Raw genomic sequence first — 20705 nt, forward strand, 5'->3', positions numbered from 1 at the left:
ACACAAACATCTTTTTTACACAAGACGCTCTCTTTGAAAAACACCCGCTGGCCCATCAGCTGCTCTCAGGAGGGGCAGTGTTCACACGGCCATCGAGCTCACGGGCGAAATGTGCCGACAGAAAAGTAAGGTTGAGTTTTCTCCCAGTACCACAAACTCATTTTCCATTTACTACTTACACTCATTTGACTTCCAAAGCCCTTGGGAAAATTGACCTCGGGGGAAAAATAGGAACTGTGATGAACAAAAAGGGGACAGTGAGCAACTGTCGACATTTACTCAGGAGAATGAACTCCAGGCTGGGCAGTGGTGCGCCCCAGTAATCCTAGTACTCGGAAGGCTGACACAGGGGGATCACAGGTTCGAGATCAGCCTTGGTAACTTAGTGAGACCCTGTTTCCAAATTAAAAAGAAAATAGGGCTGGGGATGTAAGCTCGGAGGCAGAATGCCCTGGATTCGATATCCAGTAACACAGATAAGTAAATAAATACTTAAATATTATTTACCTGCATTAGCCTCTCCAACTGATAGAATTTGCAATGAAGATCTTCAAAGTTGTTTTTGTAGAGGTCTCTCAAACCATAGTTGTACATGATTTTCACCAAAACACAGAATGCCTGTTCTTCTGGCATCTGTAGAAAGACATAAGCACAGAGCATGAAGGAGTGCCTTTGGCTGGAATGCCAAAAAATACTCCCTGTTATCACCCTCTGCATAAATGGCCGGAGTCCTTCAGAGAATGAAGTCCTTTGGGGCCAGCTCCTGAGGACACGTGCCGACGGAAACGTTGTGCTCAAGATAAATTCCACCTTCTGCTGAGGCTCACGGGAAATTCTGTGTTCAAAGCTGCTAGCCCCTTTGCTTGAAATAAATTGTCTTCTTCCATTAATTGTAACCGTGCTAGCATCCATTCATTAGACAATCTTTAACATCTATGTAATACAGTCACGACTTAAAAATCCAAACTATATCCTGACACAGCTACTCCCCACCTCTTTTGCAAAACTTTGTATCCACTCTATTCTAGAGAATAATAATTTCCCTAGTACTCTGCCAGTGTGTCTTCAGGCAAATTAGATAATTACATTTCTTATTTTACTTTGCCCCTTTTCTACACAAAAATTGACATTCTACACAAGTTTTATATATCTTGCTTTTTCCCCTTAACAATTCAAGTTGAAAATATTTCCCTCTCAATAAATAGAGTCGTCTCTTTATTTACAAAAAGCTACAAATCATTCCATTATGTGGCACTCAGAGTTAATCTAATTAGTTTCCTATTAACAAATACACTGGATGCTCCTATTTTTTTTATCACAATAGCTGCAATAAACAACCTGCCCACTGCATGATATTTACACATGCAGGGACGGGGGGTGGGGATCTTCCCACAAGAGGGATGGGTTGATGAAATGATGACTGCATTTTTAATTTGTTGTTTTGTTGTTGTTGTTGTTGTTGTTGTTGTTGTTGTTGTGTGTGGTTCTGGGTATTGAACCCAGGGGCATTCAACCTCTGAGGTATACCTAGACCTATTTTATTTTTTATTTTGAAACAAGGTATCACTAGGTTGCTGAGGGCCTTCCTAAATTGCTGAGGCTGGCTTCAAACCTGCAACCCTCCTGTCTCAGCCTCCTAAATACTGGGATTATAAGCATAGGCCACTACACCAGATGCATTTTAAATTTTGATACATAGTATAATAGTATCTTCCCAGCGTCTTTCTGATATTACTTTCTTTTTGTGGCACTGGGTAGTGAACCTAGGGGTATTCTACCTTTGAACAACACCTCCAGCTCCGTTTTTATTCTTTATTTTGAAGCAGAGTCTCACTAAATTGTAGAGGGCCTCACTAAGTAGCTGAGGCTGGCTGTGAACCTGCAATCCTCTTGTCTCAGCCTCCCAATTACAGGGATTACAAGCATGAATCACCACACTCGGCTTGATATTCCTTTATAAAATAAAATAAAATACACTTTTAGGAAAAGATGTTATGAGTTTCTACCATTAAGATTTAAATAACCGATAAAATATATTAACTTTCTCTTGTTTTTATCTGACCAGAGAATAAAGTTTGACGTCAAAGAAACAGATCTCTGAATCGCAGCACCAACAAGATGAAAGAGTACGGCAGGTGACATATTCAATATTTCAGAAATTCCACCAAGAAGACAGAAAAAGAAAATGCAGTTGAACTCATTCAGCGTCCCGGGATTAGCTATTTTATAAACATCTACTTCAAATGTCACCCTGGAAAATCTGCATTTGACTGGTTATGATACTTTATATCTTTCTTATGTTAACGTCATACCTAAATAACTGGACCAAGTAGGGTTTCGTTTATATGCTTATACATATAATTGCTTATTTAAATTCCTATACAAATCAGCCATAGCTGGGCATGGAGTGTGCGCGCCTGTAATCCCAGTACCGGGGAGGCTGAGAAAGGAGGATTGTAGACTTAAGTCCAGCCTCAGTAATTTAGCAAGATCCAGTTTCAAACTAAGAAATAAGAAAGTGCTGGACGTAGCTCAGAGGTAGAACAACCCTGAGTTCAATCTCAGTACAACACACATAAAAAACATTTGAATTTGAACCATAAAAAATGTAAAAGCCTTTCAATATTAACTGACAATCCTAGCCTATAATTTTTATTGAAGAAAATGCTTTACTTGGGGAAGCGCGGTAGCCCGGTGAGTTAGCATTCCTTATGTCTAACTTGAGCGATACAGCCACGCCTTTAACTTCAGGCCACATGAAAGCGGTCCGTTAAACCTATAAAGCGGCTGCGGGCTGATCCCAGCTAGCGTGGAACCAACACCGGGTATCTTTGACAACTATAGCAGATACAGCGAGTTGTTATAGAAACTGAGATATTATCTTAACATAAAAAGTCTAGCATTAACCCCTGTGAAGACAAAAAGAAGAGCGCTAGCAAAATAGGCGAGGAATTCAGGGGAAATCTGTGTAATCCTTGGCAAAGTAGCAAGGCATCTGCCCCTTGCTCATTGAGAGATGAAGGGAACCTAGCTGGCATGATTATGTCAGCCTGCTGGGGCGTTTCCCCACCTTAATTACTGTATTCATTATCAGTGCCAGCGTTCAGGGTAAGCATACAAAATTTAGCAAAAATGTCAACAACCTTAAAAATGAAAATAGTATCTAAAAATGTGCAAAATATGGTTAAACAGCAAATCCCACTGACATTTACACCGCAAAAGAGAAAATTCACCTACTGAGCCAGATTAGTGGTTTTTTTTTTTTTTTTTTTTTTTTTTTTTTGGTGGTACTGGGGTTCCTGGAAGCCCTTCTTCCTCCGGGCTACACTCCCAGACCTATTTTATATTTTTGAAACAGGGTTTCTTACACCAGCACGGCTGGCTTCGAACCTGCGCGATCCTCCTGTCTCCGCCTCCCAAGCGCGGGGATTACAAGCGTGCGCCACCACGCCCGGCTAGCGTTTTGTTTTGAAAGTTCTGGTGGTGCGTGCTTAGAGATGTTACATGCACCTCGATGCCGTGGCAATCTAGGCTTCGGCCTAGATTTGTGATATCGTGCGACATGAGATATATGACATGAAAACATATTTGGGAAATGTTCACCCATGTCCCGGGGGTTCCAAATGGCTTCAACGATGACAGAACAATTTACTGACAATCATAAGTTATTGGTTTTACCCGTGCAAATAAACAGAATACTGTGCTAATAAACCCAGTAACAATGGGGTGATGGGAGCCCCGCTGTAGCATTAGCCATGTCTGTAACTCAGGGAACACTTGGAAATAAGTGGACTGGAGCTGGGGACGCATGGCCAGCAATGCAACTCTGTACTGTCTCCACCACACACATCAAACAGACGGCGTGAGTGGTCTCGAGAGCACAAGGTACCAGGAAAGAGGACCCAGGAAACTATTATGTTGAATATATATAAACGTGTGTGTGCGTGTGTGTGTCTTTTTGTGTGTGTGTGTGGTACTAGAGATGGAACCCAGGGGCATTCTATCTCCAAGCTATACCCTCAGCCCTATTTTTTATTCTTTATTTTGAAACAGGCTCTCATTGAGTTGCAAAGGGCCTCACTAAGTAGCTGAGGCTGTCCGCGAACCACGATCCTCCTGTCTCAGCCTCCTGAATGCTGGGATTATAAGCATGTGCCACCACGTCCGGCTTTATAGCTTTTGTTTTAAATATGCTATTTAATTGTAAGTTTATATCATTTAATTTTGTGTGTCTCTGGTATGTACTGAGGACTGAACCCAGGGGTTTTCAACTTCTGACTATATCCCCAGCCCTCTTTTATTTTTTATATTAAAACAGGGTCTCACTAAGCTACCACATGTTGGCCTTAAACCTGAGATCCTCTTATCTCAACCTCCCAAGTACTGGGATTATAGGCATGTGCCACTGTGCCCAGCTATATCATTTAATTTTTTTTTTAACAATAACTGTGTTTAACAGCAAGCTGATTCACAAAATTCCTGAAGATATAACTACTGGCTGTCATGAATTGGTATGCTCCGACTCTAGCACAGTTCTGATATAGACCATGATGTAAAGTTAGGACTATATTATTCTAAGCGCAGGAGGAAATCACTAGAGTTTTAAGCATGGATCAGATTTTTATTTTTAGTAAGGTCATTTAGCTGCTGTATGGAGAACAGTTCACAGAGAAAGAAGGTTACAAATGTGTTAGTCTAGTAAGGATCTATACTTTTCTTTTATATGAAAGTATAATATACAAGAACATATATTCGGCTATTCCCCTCAAAAAGGTTGCCCATGTAGAGTATTTTCCTAATGCTCACAGACATGAGCCCTGGGTCAACCCACAGTACCATAAACACACTAAAAGTTCTCCACCAATAGGTATGAATATAGAAAAGATGTTCCGGTGAGAAACATGCCTTTGGAGTTTTACCAGTAGATGTACCTCACAGGTGCTTACACAGCGCCTCTGATAAAGAGCAAGTTTGAACACGTGCTTAAGATAAATTCAGCAAAACTCTAAGTATATCTGCCTTTAAGAAGGAAGGCAATGCCACATGGATCAGGTCGTGTGTTGACAACCGCCAAGGTCACGGCCAAAGGCCCTGGTGTGAGAGCTCTAGGAGAGGGGCAGCCGGACACATTCGTGCTGCTCCCACATTTCTTCTTTTTTTTTTTTTTGGTACTGGAGATTGAACCTAGGGATGTTCTACCACTGGGCCAAACCCTATTTTTATTAAAAATTAAAATTTTTTAATTTAAAAAATTTTACAAATTAAAATTTTACAAATTAAAATTTTTATTAAAAATTAAAAATTTTTATTAGAAATAGGGCCACAGCCCTATTTTTATCTTTTATTTTGAAACAGATTCTCACTAAGTGGAGGAGGGTCTTGCTAAGATGCTGAGGCTGGGCACAATCTTCCTGTCTCAGCCTCCCAAATACTGGGATTATAGAATATGCACAACAGACCTGGCTTGGATTTCTTGTAAAATTATTGGCAGTGCGAAATATAAAATGATTTCTTATAATATTATTACAGATGAAAAATAAAATTTTATATTATTATATTCTGTACTGACTATCAAGATTTTCCCGAAGTCAACACAAAGAAAATCAGTCAAGAGCTGAGACTCAGTACCTGGCTATACTATCAAACCTCATCCCACTGTATGCAGTCTCCCCACAGGTGGTACTATGGCACTTGCCTACTTAAAACACCAAAAACCAGCCGGGCGTGGTGGCGCACGCTTGTAATCCCCGCGCTTGGGAGGCGGAGACAGGAGGATCGCGCAGGTTCGAAGCCAGCCGCGCGCTGGCTTAGGAGACCCTGTTTCCAAAATGAAAATGTAAAAATAGGTCTGGGAGTGTAGCCCGGAGGTAGAAGGGCTTCCAGGAACCCCAGGACCACCAAAACAAAACAAAACAACAAACAACAACAACAAAAAACAAATGCTAACATGACTATGTAACCCTTACAATAATTAATGTTCTACTCAACAAGACAATCTGACTTATCGACATGTAATTAGACTAAAGTCCAATAAAAATACATAATTGAGCCATATACTTTTTAATAACACGTCAAGATACAGGAACATGGTCTTTACAACTGAACACACATTCTTGCTGTGTGCAGGAACTTTGTCACGGCATCAGCGGGGAAAGGAAACGACAGGTGCTAAAATCTTGTGTCTTAACATAATAGTCACCAGCCATGGCTAGGTGAAATAACAGGCTGCCATACCTGTCCAGCAAGCGCAGTCTGAGAATCGGGCATGACGTAAGTAAGACTGTCTGGTACCGCATCTTGACACTGACCCGCCGCCTGTTCTAACTAAGAGATGATCGCCATCACGGAATGGAGACTGTCTCCAGGCGCCTCTGTCCACTCCACGATGAACTTCCGCATAACATGCCACAGTTATAAACACCCCAAAAGTCTTTGAGACTCAAAGGGTGCACGACCCATCAAGATCTTTTCCTCAAGTAAAATGATGTTTTATAATTAAAAACAGCCAGGCATGGTGGTGTACGCTTGAGGGTTGAGACGGGAGGATCCGGGTTCGTGGACAGCTTCAGCTACCTAGTGAGGCCCTTTGCAACTCAGTGAGACCTTGTTTCAAAATAAAGAATAAAAAATAGAGCTGGGGGTGTAGCTCAGAGGTACAATGTCCCTGGGTTCCATCCCTAGTACCACAAATATATATATATATATACACACACACACACACACACACACACATACATACATATATACACACACACATATATATAAATAAATATTTATATATCTATATATAAATATTCTATATAATTAAATATTTTATATATATTTGTATATATATATAGATATTATATATATAATTAAAAACAATCTCCACATTTGGATAAACTGTCTGCCATTCTACATAATGGTGTTTTACATCATTTTGGAAACTCTGTGCTTTTCTATGAAGACAATGAACACTCCACTACGTTTCTGAATTTTTTTCCACAAAGATGGATGCTGTGTAAGCCACGGGTCATGAGTCTTCATTTTCTGTTTACACACTGGAAGGCAAGTAGAATGAAGTCTGCTGCCGTTTTGTTTATTTTCTCTTAAGTCAGATAGATGCTAAAATGCATTTAAACTGAATGCCTATTTATTAGCTATAAAACACAGCCATTGTATAATATATTAGCTCCCTACATGTTATTAATTTAAGTTAGTAGGATCAGGGGCCTAAAAGTTGTCTGTGAAGCCGGCATAGTGGTGCACACTTGTAATCTCAGTACTTGGGAGGCTGAGACAGAAGGATTGCAGGTTCAAGGCCAGCCTCAGCAACTTCATGAGGCCCTCCACAATTTAGTAAGGCCCTGTTACAAAATAAAAAATAAAATAAAATATAAAATAGGGCTAGGGGTGTAGCTCAGAGGTAGAATGCCCCTGGGTTTAATCCCAAGTACCAAAAACAATCACACAAAAAAGAAAATTGGCAAACCGGGTGTGGTGGCGCATGCTTGTAATCCCAGCATTCGGGAGGCTGAGACCGGAGGATCACAGTTCGCGGACAGCCTCAGCTACTTACAGCCTCAGCTACTTAGTGAGCCCTCTGCAATTTAGTGAGTCTCTGTTTCAAAATAAAGAATAATAAAAAAAAAATAGGGCAGGGAGTGTAGCTCGGAGGTCAAATGCCCCTGGGTTCCACCCCCAGACCCACAAAAAAAAAAAAAAGAAAAAAAGAAAAGAAAATTGGCTAGGCAGACAATTATTAATTTTACAACCAACATATAATCATGATTCCATTTGATTCCCACAGAAATTTGGCAAACTAGGCGTTATGTTTAATTTATCTTTTTGTGGCAGTGCGGCTTAAACCCAGCGCACTCTGTCACTGAGTGACATCCTCAGACTCCTTTATAAATTCTGAGCCAGGGTCTTGCTAAATTGCCCAGGTTGCCTTGACCTTGCAATCCTCCTGCCTCAGCTTGTGGAGTAGCTGGAATTACAGGTGTGTGCTGCCATGCCTGGCCATTTTAACATTTTAAGTGTAAGGTTGGTGAAGTTTAGTCAAGTGATTTGCCAGTAACTACAGAATAAGCAGAGCCTGGATTTACTATCATGGTTGTGCTCTTTTTTTTTGCCGAGAACAAAATGCATACGGCTGTTTCCACTTATAAAACAAGGTGCTCAACGCTCATAATTACCCTACAGGGATGATATTAGTTCCACTCTGTAAATGAAGAAATTGTAGTGGAGTTTAAGAATCTTACCAATGTCTTAGAACTTCAAAGGTATTGAACCACAATTCAAATTCACAAGTGCATCTTTTAATATCCTTGAAGGAGTTCGGCTTTGAAAGGGCAGAGAAGCGCGAGTTAGTAACTAAGAGGCAGATTAAGAGGAGTTTTTTTTGTTTTTTTTTTTAGGCAGAGTCTTGAGTATAAGTTACAGGACTCGGGAAGACGTTGGCTGACGGCTTAAAGCACTTGATCCAAGACTTAACTCCAGATGAGGGAATGGATGCTTCTTTCTCAGGAATGTAAGGAAAAGTGGTTGGGAAACACGGAAGGGCTTATTAAAAGATGCGCAGAGCTCGTAGGAAGCTCATCACCAAGGCCACGTAATGTGTCTGCCACCCCATCTCCCAATCATATGGCCTCGACAGCCCTTCCCCTGTAGGAAACCCGTCCCGCAGATTAGGCGGGACTATTCCAGCTCTCGGTGAGCACTGAGACAGATTCCAGGCCTGGACTGCGTCAATCACAAAACCCCTGACCTTCTGGATTTAGTCATCGATCGGGGATGGTGCTTGTTCTAAGTCAGGACAATAATATAATCGTTTACGTTCCTTTTTACTACACTTTATGTTTAGATGATTCATTTATATTAACCTGGAAAGTATTAAATGTTCACCTCATTGCAACTTAGCATTCTACTCTGCGTATACACCATGATGTATCTGTTCTAATGTCTCATTATAATTCTAATATTGAAACTCTAATAATGGACACTTGAGTCTTGATATTTTAACTATCATATGTTGGTCTACCAGGTGTGGTGGTGCACACCTATAATCCTAATACTTGGGTGGCGGAGACAGAAAAATAACAAGTTCAGGGCCAGTGTCAGCAACTTAGCAAGACCCTGTTTCAAAATTAAAAATAAATAAGCCAGCCATGGTGGCGCACGCTTGTAATCCCCGCACTTGGGAGGCTGAGACATGAGGATCGCACAGGTTCGAAGCCAGCCTCTGCTGGCTTAAGAGATCCTGTTTCCAAATAAAAAATATAAAATAGGTCTGAGAGTGTAGCCTGGAGGTAGAAGGCTCCTGGGTTCCATCCCCGGTACCATCAAAAAATATATATTTTTAATAAATAAAATAGATTAAAACAAAATAAAATGGTCTGGGGGTAGGGCTTAGAGTTAGAATGTCCCTGGGTTCAATCACCAGTAACAATGAATGAATGAATGAATGAATGAATGAATGAATGATACATTGATCCTAGGAGACCTGGAGTCCATGTGTTTTAGGGTATTTAGGTATTTTACCAAGGTATTAAAGTGTATTTAAGAGTGGATTTGCTGTGTATGTAGATCTTTAATAGATAAAGCCAAATTGCTTTCCAAAGGAGTTGTATCTAGTTATGGCTTAAAAAATTCAATATTTTAAAATATTCTTGATTATTCAAATATAATCTTCTGTGGTCACAGAGATGCAGTACATGTTAATAATAGCATATACATGGTAATCTCAGCTTAAAGATGAGCGCAATGGCTGGCTGTGGTGGCACATGCCTATAATCCCAGCCCTTGGGAAGCTGAGACAGGAGGAGCGCAGGATGAAGACCAGCCTCAGCAACGTAGAGAGGCCCGCTGGCACTTAGTGAAACCCTATTTCAAAATAACAAATAATACAGGGCTGGCATTATAGCTTGGGGTAGAATCCTCCTGGGTTCAAAATCCAACACAAAATCAATCAATCAATAAGAGCGTAATTTTCTTAAGGCCTACATTCAATAAGCATTCTTAAGCATACATTCAATAAAAAAGTTTAAAACTACTTGACAAGCCAGTGTGGTGACGCACGCTTGTTATCCCCGTGCTTGGGAGGCTGAGACCTGAGGATCGCACAGGTAGGAAGCCAACCTCACGCTACTCAAGTGAGGCTCGCAGCAACTTCCAAATAAAATAGAAAATAGGTCTGGGAATATAGCCCGGAGGTAGCAAGCCTCTAGGTTCTACCCCTATTACCACCACCCAAAAATAACTAAATAAATAAATAAAACTATTTGACAGTGATACGGAAAAATATGTTGGATTAAAATTATGATTTTAAGAATAGATGAGATATAATTATTCGCTATACTCCCATTCTGCAAAGACTAGCGTTCAAATGATGGTGGTAGGTACCACTGCATATACTCCAGAGGCAGTTCAAACTATAACGGTTGCCAGCAATCTGCTGAACACTGTTCTCCAATGATAAATCATAGATTTCTCCTAATTTCCCAAGTGAATATACTAGAATCTCCTATGATAAACATGTAATTCTTTCAGGGCTTGAGCTGCTACATGTTGCAAAGTTATTGTCAAAGCACTATGAGGAAGTTAATAATTTCCTTTAAAACTATTCAGACATAAAAAAGTTAAGAGAGAAAATGTTGTCTGTGGCAGTGCTCTCCCTTCGGGCGTTCATTTGCTTAGGCAGTACATGTGTGATGGAGACGCCTGTGGGTGAGGAAAGGCCGGTGTCCCCAAAGACAGACATGACAGTGATTAACCTGCAGGTGCCAAGGACGTCTGGCAGCGGGAAGAAGTGATTGCCTTTGAAACGGATGAGAAATTCACCAGTGAAAAATCTTAATAGCGAATCTCCCTAAAAACCCCAGCTAGCATGTTTGATGAATTGTTTAAGCTAGCCTGTATTCGTCTACCTGTTTAAATAATATAGGGAAAATATGGGAAAAATCTTTCTGTCAACTTCTGTTATTCAAATCGGTTGATGGCTGGGCTGGTCAATTGATGGAATATGCTAATTAACAGAATTATCACATATAATGAAAAATTAGAATACTTTTCAGTTGGGCATGGTGGTGCATGCTTGTAATCCTAGTACTTGGGAAACTAAGACAGGAGGATTGCAGGTTTGCAGCCAGCCTCAGCAACTTTGTGAGGTCCTCCGCAACTTAATGAGACTCTGTTTCAAAATTTTAAAAAATTAAAAAAAATAATAGAACTAGGGTGTAGCTCAGAGGTAGAATGCCCCTAAATTCCATCTGCAGTACCACAAAGAAGAATATAATATTTTCAGTAATACTATGCTGAACATCAGCCAATCTTTCCTTAAGAATTCAGAATGCATTTCTGTATTTTAAGTTACTTTTATAAGTCATGGTCATAACTTCATGTAGGTCTTATAATAGTCGAGTAGATAATGCGGAAAAAATTTCTTAGTATTTGAGCTTTCTAATTACTTGACTCTCTCTCTTTAGGGGGTGTGTTTCCAAATAATTACAAATTTCCAATTACTCTACACCTTTCAGAAATCAGAAGAGATTTCTCAGAACCATTATACTCACTGAACTTTTTGTTGTTACTGAGGACTGAATACAAGGGCATTCTATCTCTGAGCTATACACCCAGCCCCTCTTATTTTTTTAAATTTTGAAACAGCGTCTCGCTAAATTGCTGAAGCTGACCTTGAACCTGCCACCCTCCTGTCTCAGCCTCCTAAGTAATGGGATTACAGGTATGTACCACCACACCTGGTTTTTCTCATTGAACTTTACCAGCATATTATATGTAATGTGTTAAAAGGAAATGCAGGCCAAGACTGTTAATCTATGATATGTCCAAAGATAATTTTGTTCAAAACAAAGCTGTACAGTCCATGTTCTGAACATCAGGCCCTCATCAGAGTGGTTGTGAAGGATCCCGTTAGAAGAAAGATGGCTCGACACTTGATGCACACACTCATGTCACTGCACACGGGGTCGTCTCCTGAGCGAGGGACCAGATGATTCTAGATACTAGGTGCGTTTCCTAATGGAAGAAGTGCCCTGAGAAACTGTGTCTGCCAAGTGCTTAGTCATCACAGGGCGCCCTAAGAAGATATGATGAGGCGGCATAGGAAACAGAAGACAGAGAAGATCATAAACAGAAGAGAATGCCACAGAGGGAGAGACCAACCTCAACTAGAGACAAAGAGAATAATCACAATATATTAAATTGTGTGTGTATGTGTGCGCGTGTGTGCATGCGTGTGTGTGTGTGTGTGTGTGTGTCTGTCTGTCTATCTCTCACTGGGGATTAAACCTAGGGGCATTCTACCTCTAAGGTATATCCCATCCCTATTTTATTATTTTTTATTTTGAAACAGGGTCTCACTAAATTGCTGAGAGCTTTGCTAAGCTGCTGCGGCTGGCTTTGAACCTATGATCTTCCTGTCTCAGCTTCTCAAGTACTGGAATTACAGGCCTGCACCACCGTACCCGGCTGAGAATAATTACCATGGAACCATCCTACATCACTATTATGAGACGCAGGTTATCAGAGTGAGAACAACCAATGTCCTATAAATGCTCTTCGTTTTCAGAATGCTGAACCCAAAGGAAATGCTGGAGTTTAAAATTCCCTAGGCCTCTTTGCTGCACTTGATACTACGCACAGCTTCCTGCCGACCAAAATCCTGTACTTCTTCAAGGATTTCAGCTCCCCATCAGCCACGTAAATGTTGTGTCCCTGGGCTTTCTTCTGCTCTTCTCAGTCTAGTTATTCCTAGATGATCTGATCTCCTTGCAAGATTTCAGCTTTAATTTTCCCCCAGCTTCAGTCTCCAATATCCAAGTGGTTGCTGGCAGCTCTACTAAGATGGCCCAGAAATATCCTGACCTCAAAGAATTCAAAACAAAAGTCATCATTATCTGCTAAACTTCTTCAATTCAGTCCCAGAGGATGTGTTGTTGTTGTTGTTTTTTATCTCAGCTAAAAAGACTGCACCTGCACAGTCAGGAACACAAGACATGCCATCTTTAATATATCCTTTATCAATCCATCCATGAACTCTACCAATCATGGGTCCTCAATCCTTCCTTCTTCCCTTCCTTCCTCCCTTCTTCCCTGTTTTTCTTTCCCTTTCTCCCTCCTTCCTTCCTTCTTTCCAGAAAGTGAAATGTGGTAATATTTTAATATCTAACCAAAAGATAAAACAGGCTGGGCATGGTGGCACATGCCTGTAATTCCAGTACTCGGGAGGCCAAGACAAGAAAATTACAGGTTCAAGGCTATCCTCAGCAACTAAGCAAGATTCTGTTTGAAAACAAGAAAATAGGGCTGAGGGGTATAGCTCAGAGGCAGAATGTCACTGGTTCAATCCTCAGGACCAAAATAAAATAAAAATAAAATTAAACAATACAGTGAATGTTTCTTAATTCTGCTTCTTTTTCTCTGAGTCTCAATATCTTTCATTTAGATTGATATTTTCGAGGACTTCCGGGAAGATGGCGACGGAGCAAAACGGAGTTTACGAGCCCTGCTAACAACCAATCTCTATTACCACAAAATCAGCACCTTTCATAGCCAGAAAACACCATCAGCAGAGAAACAAAAAATGTAATTTTAAGGGACAGAGAAAAAGAGGGCTGGAAAAATGAGACACCAGAAACCAGACCGCAGTGCTGCAGCCGGAGCCACGGAGTGAAGCGGCGGGCGCCATTTTGCCTTGCAGCACCAGGCTCCAGAGAGGAAGGGAACTCATAACGGAGCTCAGAAACCAGAGAGGAGATACGCCGGCCTCACGCCCGAGAACGCAGCAGCAGTGCCTTACTGCTGGCAGCAGCGGCGAGTTCACCGGACGGCACCAGACCAACTCACTCAACAGCCCACCAAGCTCCAGAGAGGAGCGGCGGACAGCAAGCCGAGGTGAGCTGATGCGGAACAGCCGGGCGGGATTTGGCAGATTTCTTGGCGCAGAGAGCAGCTAAAGCTCCCAGGGGCTGGGCTCAGCGCACCCTGCAGGGACTCAGAGTGGAGTTCAAAAACAGAAAAGAAATACGCCAGCCTCACGGCCAAGGGCGTGTCAGTGGTGCCATATTGCTACCAGCGGCAGCAGCAGCGAATTCACCAAGTCCACTACAGCTCCATCTACGCACTCAAAAGTGAGTCAAATTGCGGCCCCTAGAGGAGAAATCCCAGTACTGTACTCCCAGGGACTTGACCCAGTGGGGGAGTGGTGGTGACAGAGATATTACACCATAGGAGAACGCCCAACCTGGCACCCCTCATGGTCTAAAGCAGCCTCGATTGACTCCCTGGGTCTGATACTCTGCGATGCAACCCAGTAAAGGAGTAGTGAGGACTTAGATACCACAGAATCGAGATCCACAGCACCTTAAGTGAAGTCGTAGTGACCCAGGGAAGAACCCAGAGAAGGCACAAACTTCTGAAATCATGGGAAAAAGGAATAACAATGGAGCAATGAATGCCCACAACCCCACAACATCAGAACCTGATAAAACAGAAATTCAGAGATTTCTAGAAGATCAAATCAGGAAAATAACTGTAGAAATAATAGAGGTGTTTCGAAAAGAATTCAGAGAGAGCCAAAGAGAGATAAAGGACGCAATTAATGAAGTAAAGGCCTCAATTCAAAGTACAAACAACTGATTAGACCACATGGAGAATAGAATCTCACTCCTAGAAGATGATCTTTCAAAAAATGAACGCATAGTTTCTAATTTAGAAAAAAAAAATCCGACAGCAGGAATCTGACATTGAAGAAATATGGGTCCATTTTAAAAGAGCTAACCTAAGAATAATTGGAATAGAGGAGAGAAAAGAAGGTGAAACCAAAGGGATTGACAATCTTTTCAAGAAGTAATAGCAAAAAAATTTCCAAACATAGAGCAAGAGGTTGATACACAGGTCCAGGAAACTTATAGAACCCCCATTAGAGAGGATCAGAGAAGAGGATCCCCACGCCACATAATTGTCAAAATGACCACTGTGGAAGCCAAGCAGAGAATCTTAAAGGCAACAAAAACAAAGGGCCAAGTGACATTCAGAGGCAAACCAATTAGAATCACTCCAGACTTCCCAAACCAAGTTATGAGAGCCAGAAGGGCTTGGAGTAACATATTCCAAACTCTGAAAGAAAACAACTTCCAGCCAAAAATTTCCTACCCAGCAAAACTTTCTATCAAATTAGATGGAGAAATAAGAAGCTTCTATGACAAACAGAAACTGAAGGAATTTATGTCTTCAAAACCAGCACTAGAGAAAATACTCAAAGAGATTAACTACAAAGAAGAAATAGGTAACACTCACCAGAACCAGAGAAACAAGATTTTCCATCCAACAGACAACTAAGATTGGTTATCTGTGGAGATTCATTATTTATGTTAGTCTTTTACCTATCTCTAAATTGTATTGTTTGCTTTTATTGTTGCTAATTTTTAGGATTTCCAGTTGGAATATTAATATACCTTCAGATATAGCATTTGGAAATATTTTATCCCATTCTATCAGTAACTTTTAACTCTGTTTACATTGTCTTTGGATATATAATATTTTTTTATTTTTTAGGGAGTTTGTTTACTCTTCTGTTGCCTGTGCCATTGAAATCATATCCAAGAAATCACTGCCAATTTCAATGTTGTGAGGTTTTATGACCCAGATCTTCTTCTAAAAGTTTATAGTATTAAGATTTATATTTAGGTCTTTTATCTATTTTGAGTTAATATTTGTATATGTGTTAGGTAAGGGTCCAATTTTATTCTTTTTCATGTAATTATTATTTTTCAACAATATTTAGTTAAAAGACTATTATTTCCTTCACCAAATGTTCGTGGAAACCTTGTCAAAAATAACTTGACAATATATGGAAGAATTTATCTCTAAGCTTTTATTTAACTCCAATGGTTTATATATCTGCCTTTAGAACAGTACTACACTGTTTCAATTATTGTAGCTTTATATGGTTTGAAATCAGAAAATATACATCTTCTAGCTTTGTTCTTCTTTGAGATTGTTTTGGGTATCTAGAGTTCATATTCCATATCAGGATAAATTTTTTTTGAAAAATAAATAAATAAATGTATGATAGCTTCATCTAAAAAAAAAAGAAAAGAAAAAACTATTCTCTGGTAAGAAAGAAAGCAAAAAGAAATATTGAACTGTTATCTTTTAGTCATCAAAAGCTTGGTATCAGACAAATGAAACTGTTTTGTGAGATTATCATTGTTAATATTGGATAAATTGCTATAAAATTAGATGTCAACCACTAAGCCAAGCATGGGAAGGAGGGATGGGGAGGGAACGGGACGGGGAACGGGTAGGGGCTAACTGGGAGATGTGTGCATGTACGTCTACAAAAGTATTTTCTTTATACCATTATGATGTATGAATACATTGCACCAATAAAAATAAATAAATAAATACGAAATAAAAAATAAAAAATAAAAAAATAAAATAAAATGATCGCCAGCCGGACACGGTGGTTGATGCCTGTAATCCCAGTACTTGGGAGGCTGAGACAGGAGGACCGCAAGTTCAAGGACAGCTTCAGGAATTTAGTGAGACCCCCCCCCCCCCCGGCAACCTAGAAAGGCCTTTTTTCAAAAACAAACCAAAAAAATTTAACAAGGGCTGAGTGGTATATCTTGGAGGTAGACTGCTCTTGGGTTCCATCCCTAGTACTGAAAATAAATCAATAAGTAAATAAGTAAATAACCACCAAATATAAAAAAATAGATTGATATTTTCTAACTTATCTGTCTGCTACTATTGGTCACTTCAGTTCTACCCCCATACACGTACAAGAATTTATCTAAAGTGAACGTCTGACTATGCTAATCCCTTGCTTCAAATAGATAAATGGCTCCTCGCTAGATTTAGAACATGGCCCACGTTTTGTGAGATGATCACGTGGTTTCCATAATTTGGCCCCTGTCCATTTTATTGTTTTAGGCTATACCACTGTCTTCACGTAATTACAATACGAGATCTAATTTCATGTTGTTCTCATTGTCTATTAACACCCCTTGGTTTCATATATTTGCTGTTGTTCCAACTTTTGTCCAGAATTCTTTGCTCTCTCTCTCTTTTTCCTCTTCTCTCCCCAACCTCCATTATGTATATCTTGGCAAACAGCTGCCCTGACCAGAAAGTTTTTCCAGAAAGTTCCAACAGAATTAGGTTGACTAATTCTCTTCGCTACTCTCTTCCCCTGTGCTTTTTGCTTTGACTTACAACACTGTAAGTTGTCTACTGAACATAGATTATTTTTGTCACCAGAAAAATCAATACAGACATAGAAAAGAGAATAAAAATAATAAGTTTGTACCTCTATTATCTTTGCCCCATCCTGTAAGGTGGTTGAGAACACACATAATAAATGATTCATCTTTGTAATCCCACTTTCTAGCCCAGTACCTGGCAATTGGTACTCAATAAATGTTCTGTTAAATGAAGGTTACTGACACAAAAGAGAGTATATAAAAATAAATCACAAAAAACAAAACCAGAAAAGACTTCCTCGGCATAGAAGAGCAGTTGAGAGTGGTCCGAATCCTGACGTGTGCAGTTACAATGATGTTTTTATTCTAGACAGTTCTAGTTAAAAGTAACTCCAAATCAGCAATTTATTTGCTCCCAGTCAGCAATATTGATTCTATTGAAAACCTGCCTTGTTCTTGACATCAGATCTCTTACTTTGTCACCCAAAGTACATTTTTAAAAAGATATGCCATCTGTAATCTTCATCAGTAAATAGGGAATCAGGAGGAAGAACAAACCAAGCAGAAATAAAGGAAAGTCAGTCGCACTGTGTCGTTCACCACTTGGAACATTACTCACATGCAGCAGCAGTACAGCAGCGAGGAAGGACTGTCCTTGACAGTACCCGATGTCTTCATCGTACACGGAGTAGGCCTGGAGAACAGACAAAGCAAAGGAAATACCGTCAGTGTCCACGGATCTCAGCTTGAGTATTAGTTCACACCAGGCGGCTGCTTGTTCCTGTCCCTGGGCTATCCCCACGATTGAAGTGTGTGCCATTAGCGCAGTGGGATATCCCAAAGAGCCTGCGCCTCCCCAACAGCCCTATATGGCCCATTATCCCAGGTTCATCTTTAGAACTGGAAAGTGAAAAGATGCTCAGGGGACAGGATTAATTTTTTAAAACCCATTATGGTTTGCAATCTGGTCTATGACACCATGGAAGGCATGGCCTGGGCAAAGGGGCTGGGGAAGGGGAAGAGAAGACAGATAGTAAGAGAATCTAACAAGAGAATTCTAACATGCTCCAAGTGGGAGTTTGGAGGCTTCTGAAAGGGCCCTGCAGATCTGATGTCCTAAGAGACAAGAACAGTTACCCTCTAGAACTCTGCCATTTTCCACAAGGCCAAAGAGAAAAAGTAGTCCTCTTGTCTATACTGCCAGGCAAGGCAGGAGTATTTAACCCTTTTATGTTTTTATTCTAGGGTCTCACGAAGTTGCTGAGGGTCTTGTTAAGTTGCTGAGGCTGGTCTCAAACCAGCTCTCTTCCTCTCTCAGCCTCCCAAGTACTGGGATTATAGGCCTGTGCCACTGTACTTGGCCCCTTCTAATTTGTTGATAGCTTTTAAAAACACTGCTGATAGCTAGGCATGGTGGTTCACACCTGTAATCCCAGTACTTGGGAGGCTAAAACAGGAGAATTGCAGGTTCAAGACCAGCCTCAACTGAGTGAAATTCTTAGCAACCTAGAGAGACCCTGTTTCAGACCAAAAAGTGACAAGGGTTGAGGCTGTAACTCAGAGGATGACTATCCTTGGGTTCAATTCCCCAGTATAACACACACACACACACACACACACACACACACACACACACACCACCACCACCACCACCACAACCATTACCACCATGATCACCACCACCAACACACAACACACACACACACATACACACACACACACACACACACACACACACCCCTGATGATTATAGCATCAATCATTGCCAACTGCCACCATCCCTCAACATTCTGGTACAACAAAGAGGCACAGTCGCGGCTCTTCCTCAACTCAGTGCATTTCACCAGAGGGTCTGTGAAGACCTGAGCAAGTCCACCTCCAAAGCACAGCCTCAGAGAACAGCTCAGGGTTGTCCTGCAAAGGCCGGGGTCCATGAATGGGACCAGTGTGGCAGCCTCTGCACTGAGGATGAAGAGGATGGGCGAACACAGGTCTCCTTAGGTCCTTTTTTTTAGGAAAGAGAAAAATTCTATTTTATGAAACTACATAAAAGAAAACAGGATTATTATAGATCCCAAAACATGGGAAGAGTCCAAAGACTCAAACTACATAATGACCCAAGCTAACACTAGCTGAGGCGATGTTAGACCCAAACACCGAAACATAAACCCCACCGCGAATGGGTTAATCTCTTCACTTGAAGATATGCTTCTTACACAATCCCTTTATGTCATCGAGCCAGAAATCTTTTCCCTCAGAAAGCGAAACTCCAAAGTTTGACATATTTGATCAGCTGCACCGACCTAGGAAGAACTTTTGTCTGTTTGTTTGGGTATTGTGTGGTGAGAAAAGCTGTTTAAAATCTCAACAGAGGAAGAGCTTCTAATATTTGCAAAACTGAGTTAAGTATCCTAATGAACTTTGCAGGGATAGTCTTAATTGACATTTTACTCCTAGGAGAAAGATTTCAGCATTTATGATAATAAAGTAAACAGTAAATTGAGTAAGATTTCCCTAATATTTAAAGGGCCATTTTTCTTGTGCTTTTTGACCATGGTATACTACACAGACTAGAGGCTTCCATTATGTCATAATCCTTTAAGCATATGACATATTCTGATCAGCTCAATCCTACAGTGTCTTACCTTTCCCCTCCAGAACCCCGCCCCATCCCTCCCTCTTCATCAACAGTCTCCACTCTTCTACTTCCGTGTCTTTTTTTCTAGATTCCACATCTGAAAGGAAACATGTGATACTTGTCTTTCTAAGTCTGACTTATTTTGCTTAACAAAATATGCACACAGATCTCAAGTTTCATCCATTTTCCTGCAAATGACATGACTTAAATTCTTTACGACTGAATACTATTTTGTGTGTATATAAACCACGTTTTCTTTGTTCTATCATGTTGCCTTCAACCAGCATCTAGGCTGGTTCTGTGACTCGGCTGTTAGGAACTGTGCTGCATAAACATGGGTGTGGGTGCATCTCTGTGGTGTGCTCACTTAAATTCTTTCAGATGTATACCGAGGAGTGTACTCGCTGGATCATATGGCGCTTTTTAGCTCTTAAGCAACCTCATACTGATTTCCATAGGAGCTGCACTAATTGACATCCTCAGAGTGTCAAGGGTTCCTCTCCCTCCATCCTTTGCCAGCATTTGTTATTTGAGTCCTTAATGATTGCCATTTCAACTGTGTGAGATGGAATCTCAATGTAGTTTTGATTTGTATTTTTCTGATGGCTAAAGGTGTTGGACACTTTTTCATATAATTACTGGCCATTTGAATTTCTTTCTTTTCTTTTTTTCCTCTTTCTTTCCTTCTTTCTTTCTTTCTTTCTTTCTTTCTTTCTTTCTTTCTTTCTTTCTTTCTTTCTTTCTTTTTTTTTTTTTGTAGTACTCGGGTTGGAACCCAAGGCATTCTACCTCCAGACTACACTCCCAGCCCTATTTTTTTATTCTTTATTTTGAAACAGGGTCTCACTGACTTACAAAGG

General features: G+C 40.5%; 1 protein-coding gene across 2 annotated transcripts in view; it reads right to left on the reverse strand.

Annotated features, from left to right (window-relative positions):
* RABGAP1L (RAB GTPase activating protein 1 like) overlaps positions 1–20705 on the reverse strand; it is a gene marked incomplete at both ends in the record, with an annotated part of 518644 nt that overhangs the window by 201341 nt on the left and 296598 nt on the right. For both annotated transcript variants that reach the window (XM_080699626.1, XM_080699625.1), the window contains 2 exons: positions 508–633; positions 17827–17901. In XM_080699626.1, the coding sequence (XP_080555752.1) occupies positions 508–633; positions 17827–17901 (201 nt within the window). The remainder of the gene's footprint in view (positions 1–507; positions 634–17826; positions 17902–20705) is intronic.

The sequence above is a fragment of the Muscardinus avellanarius genome (genome assembly GCF_963383645.1).
Source record: "Muscardinus avellanarius genome assembly, chromosome: 7".
NCBI lineage: Eukaryota > Metazoa > Chordata > Mammalia > Rodentia > Gliridae > Muscardinus > Muscardinus avellanarius.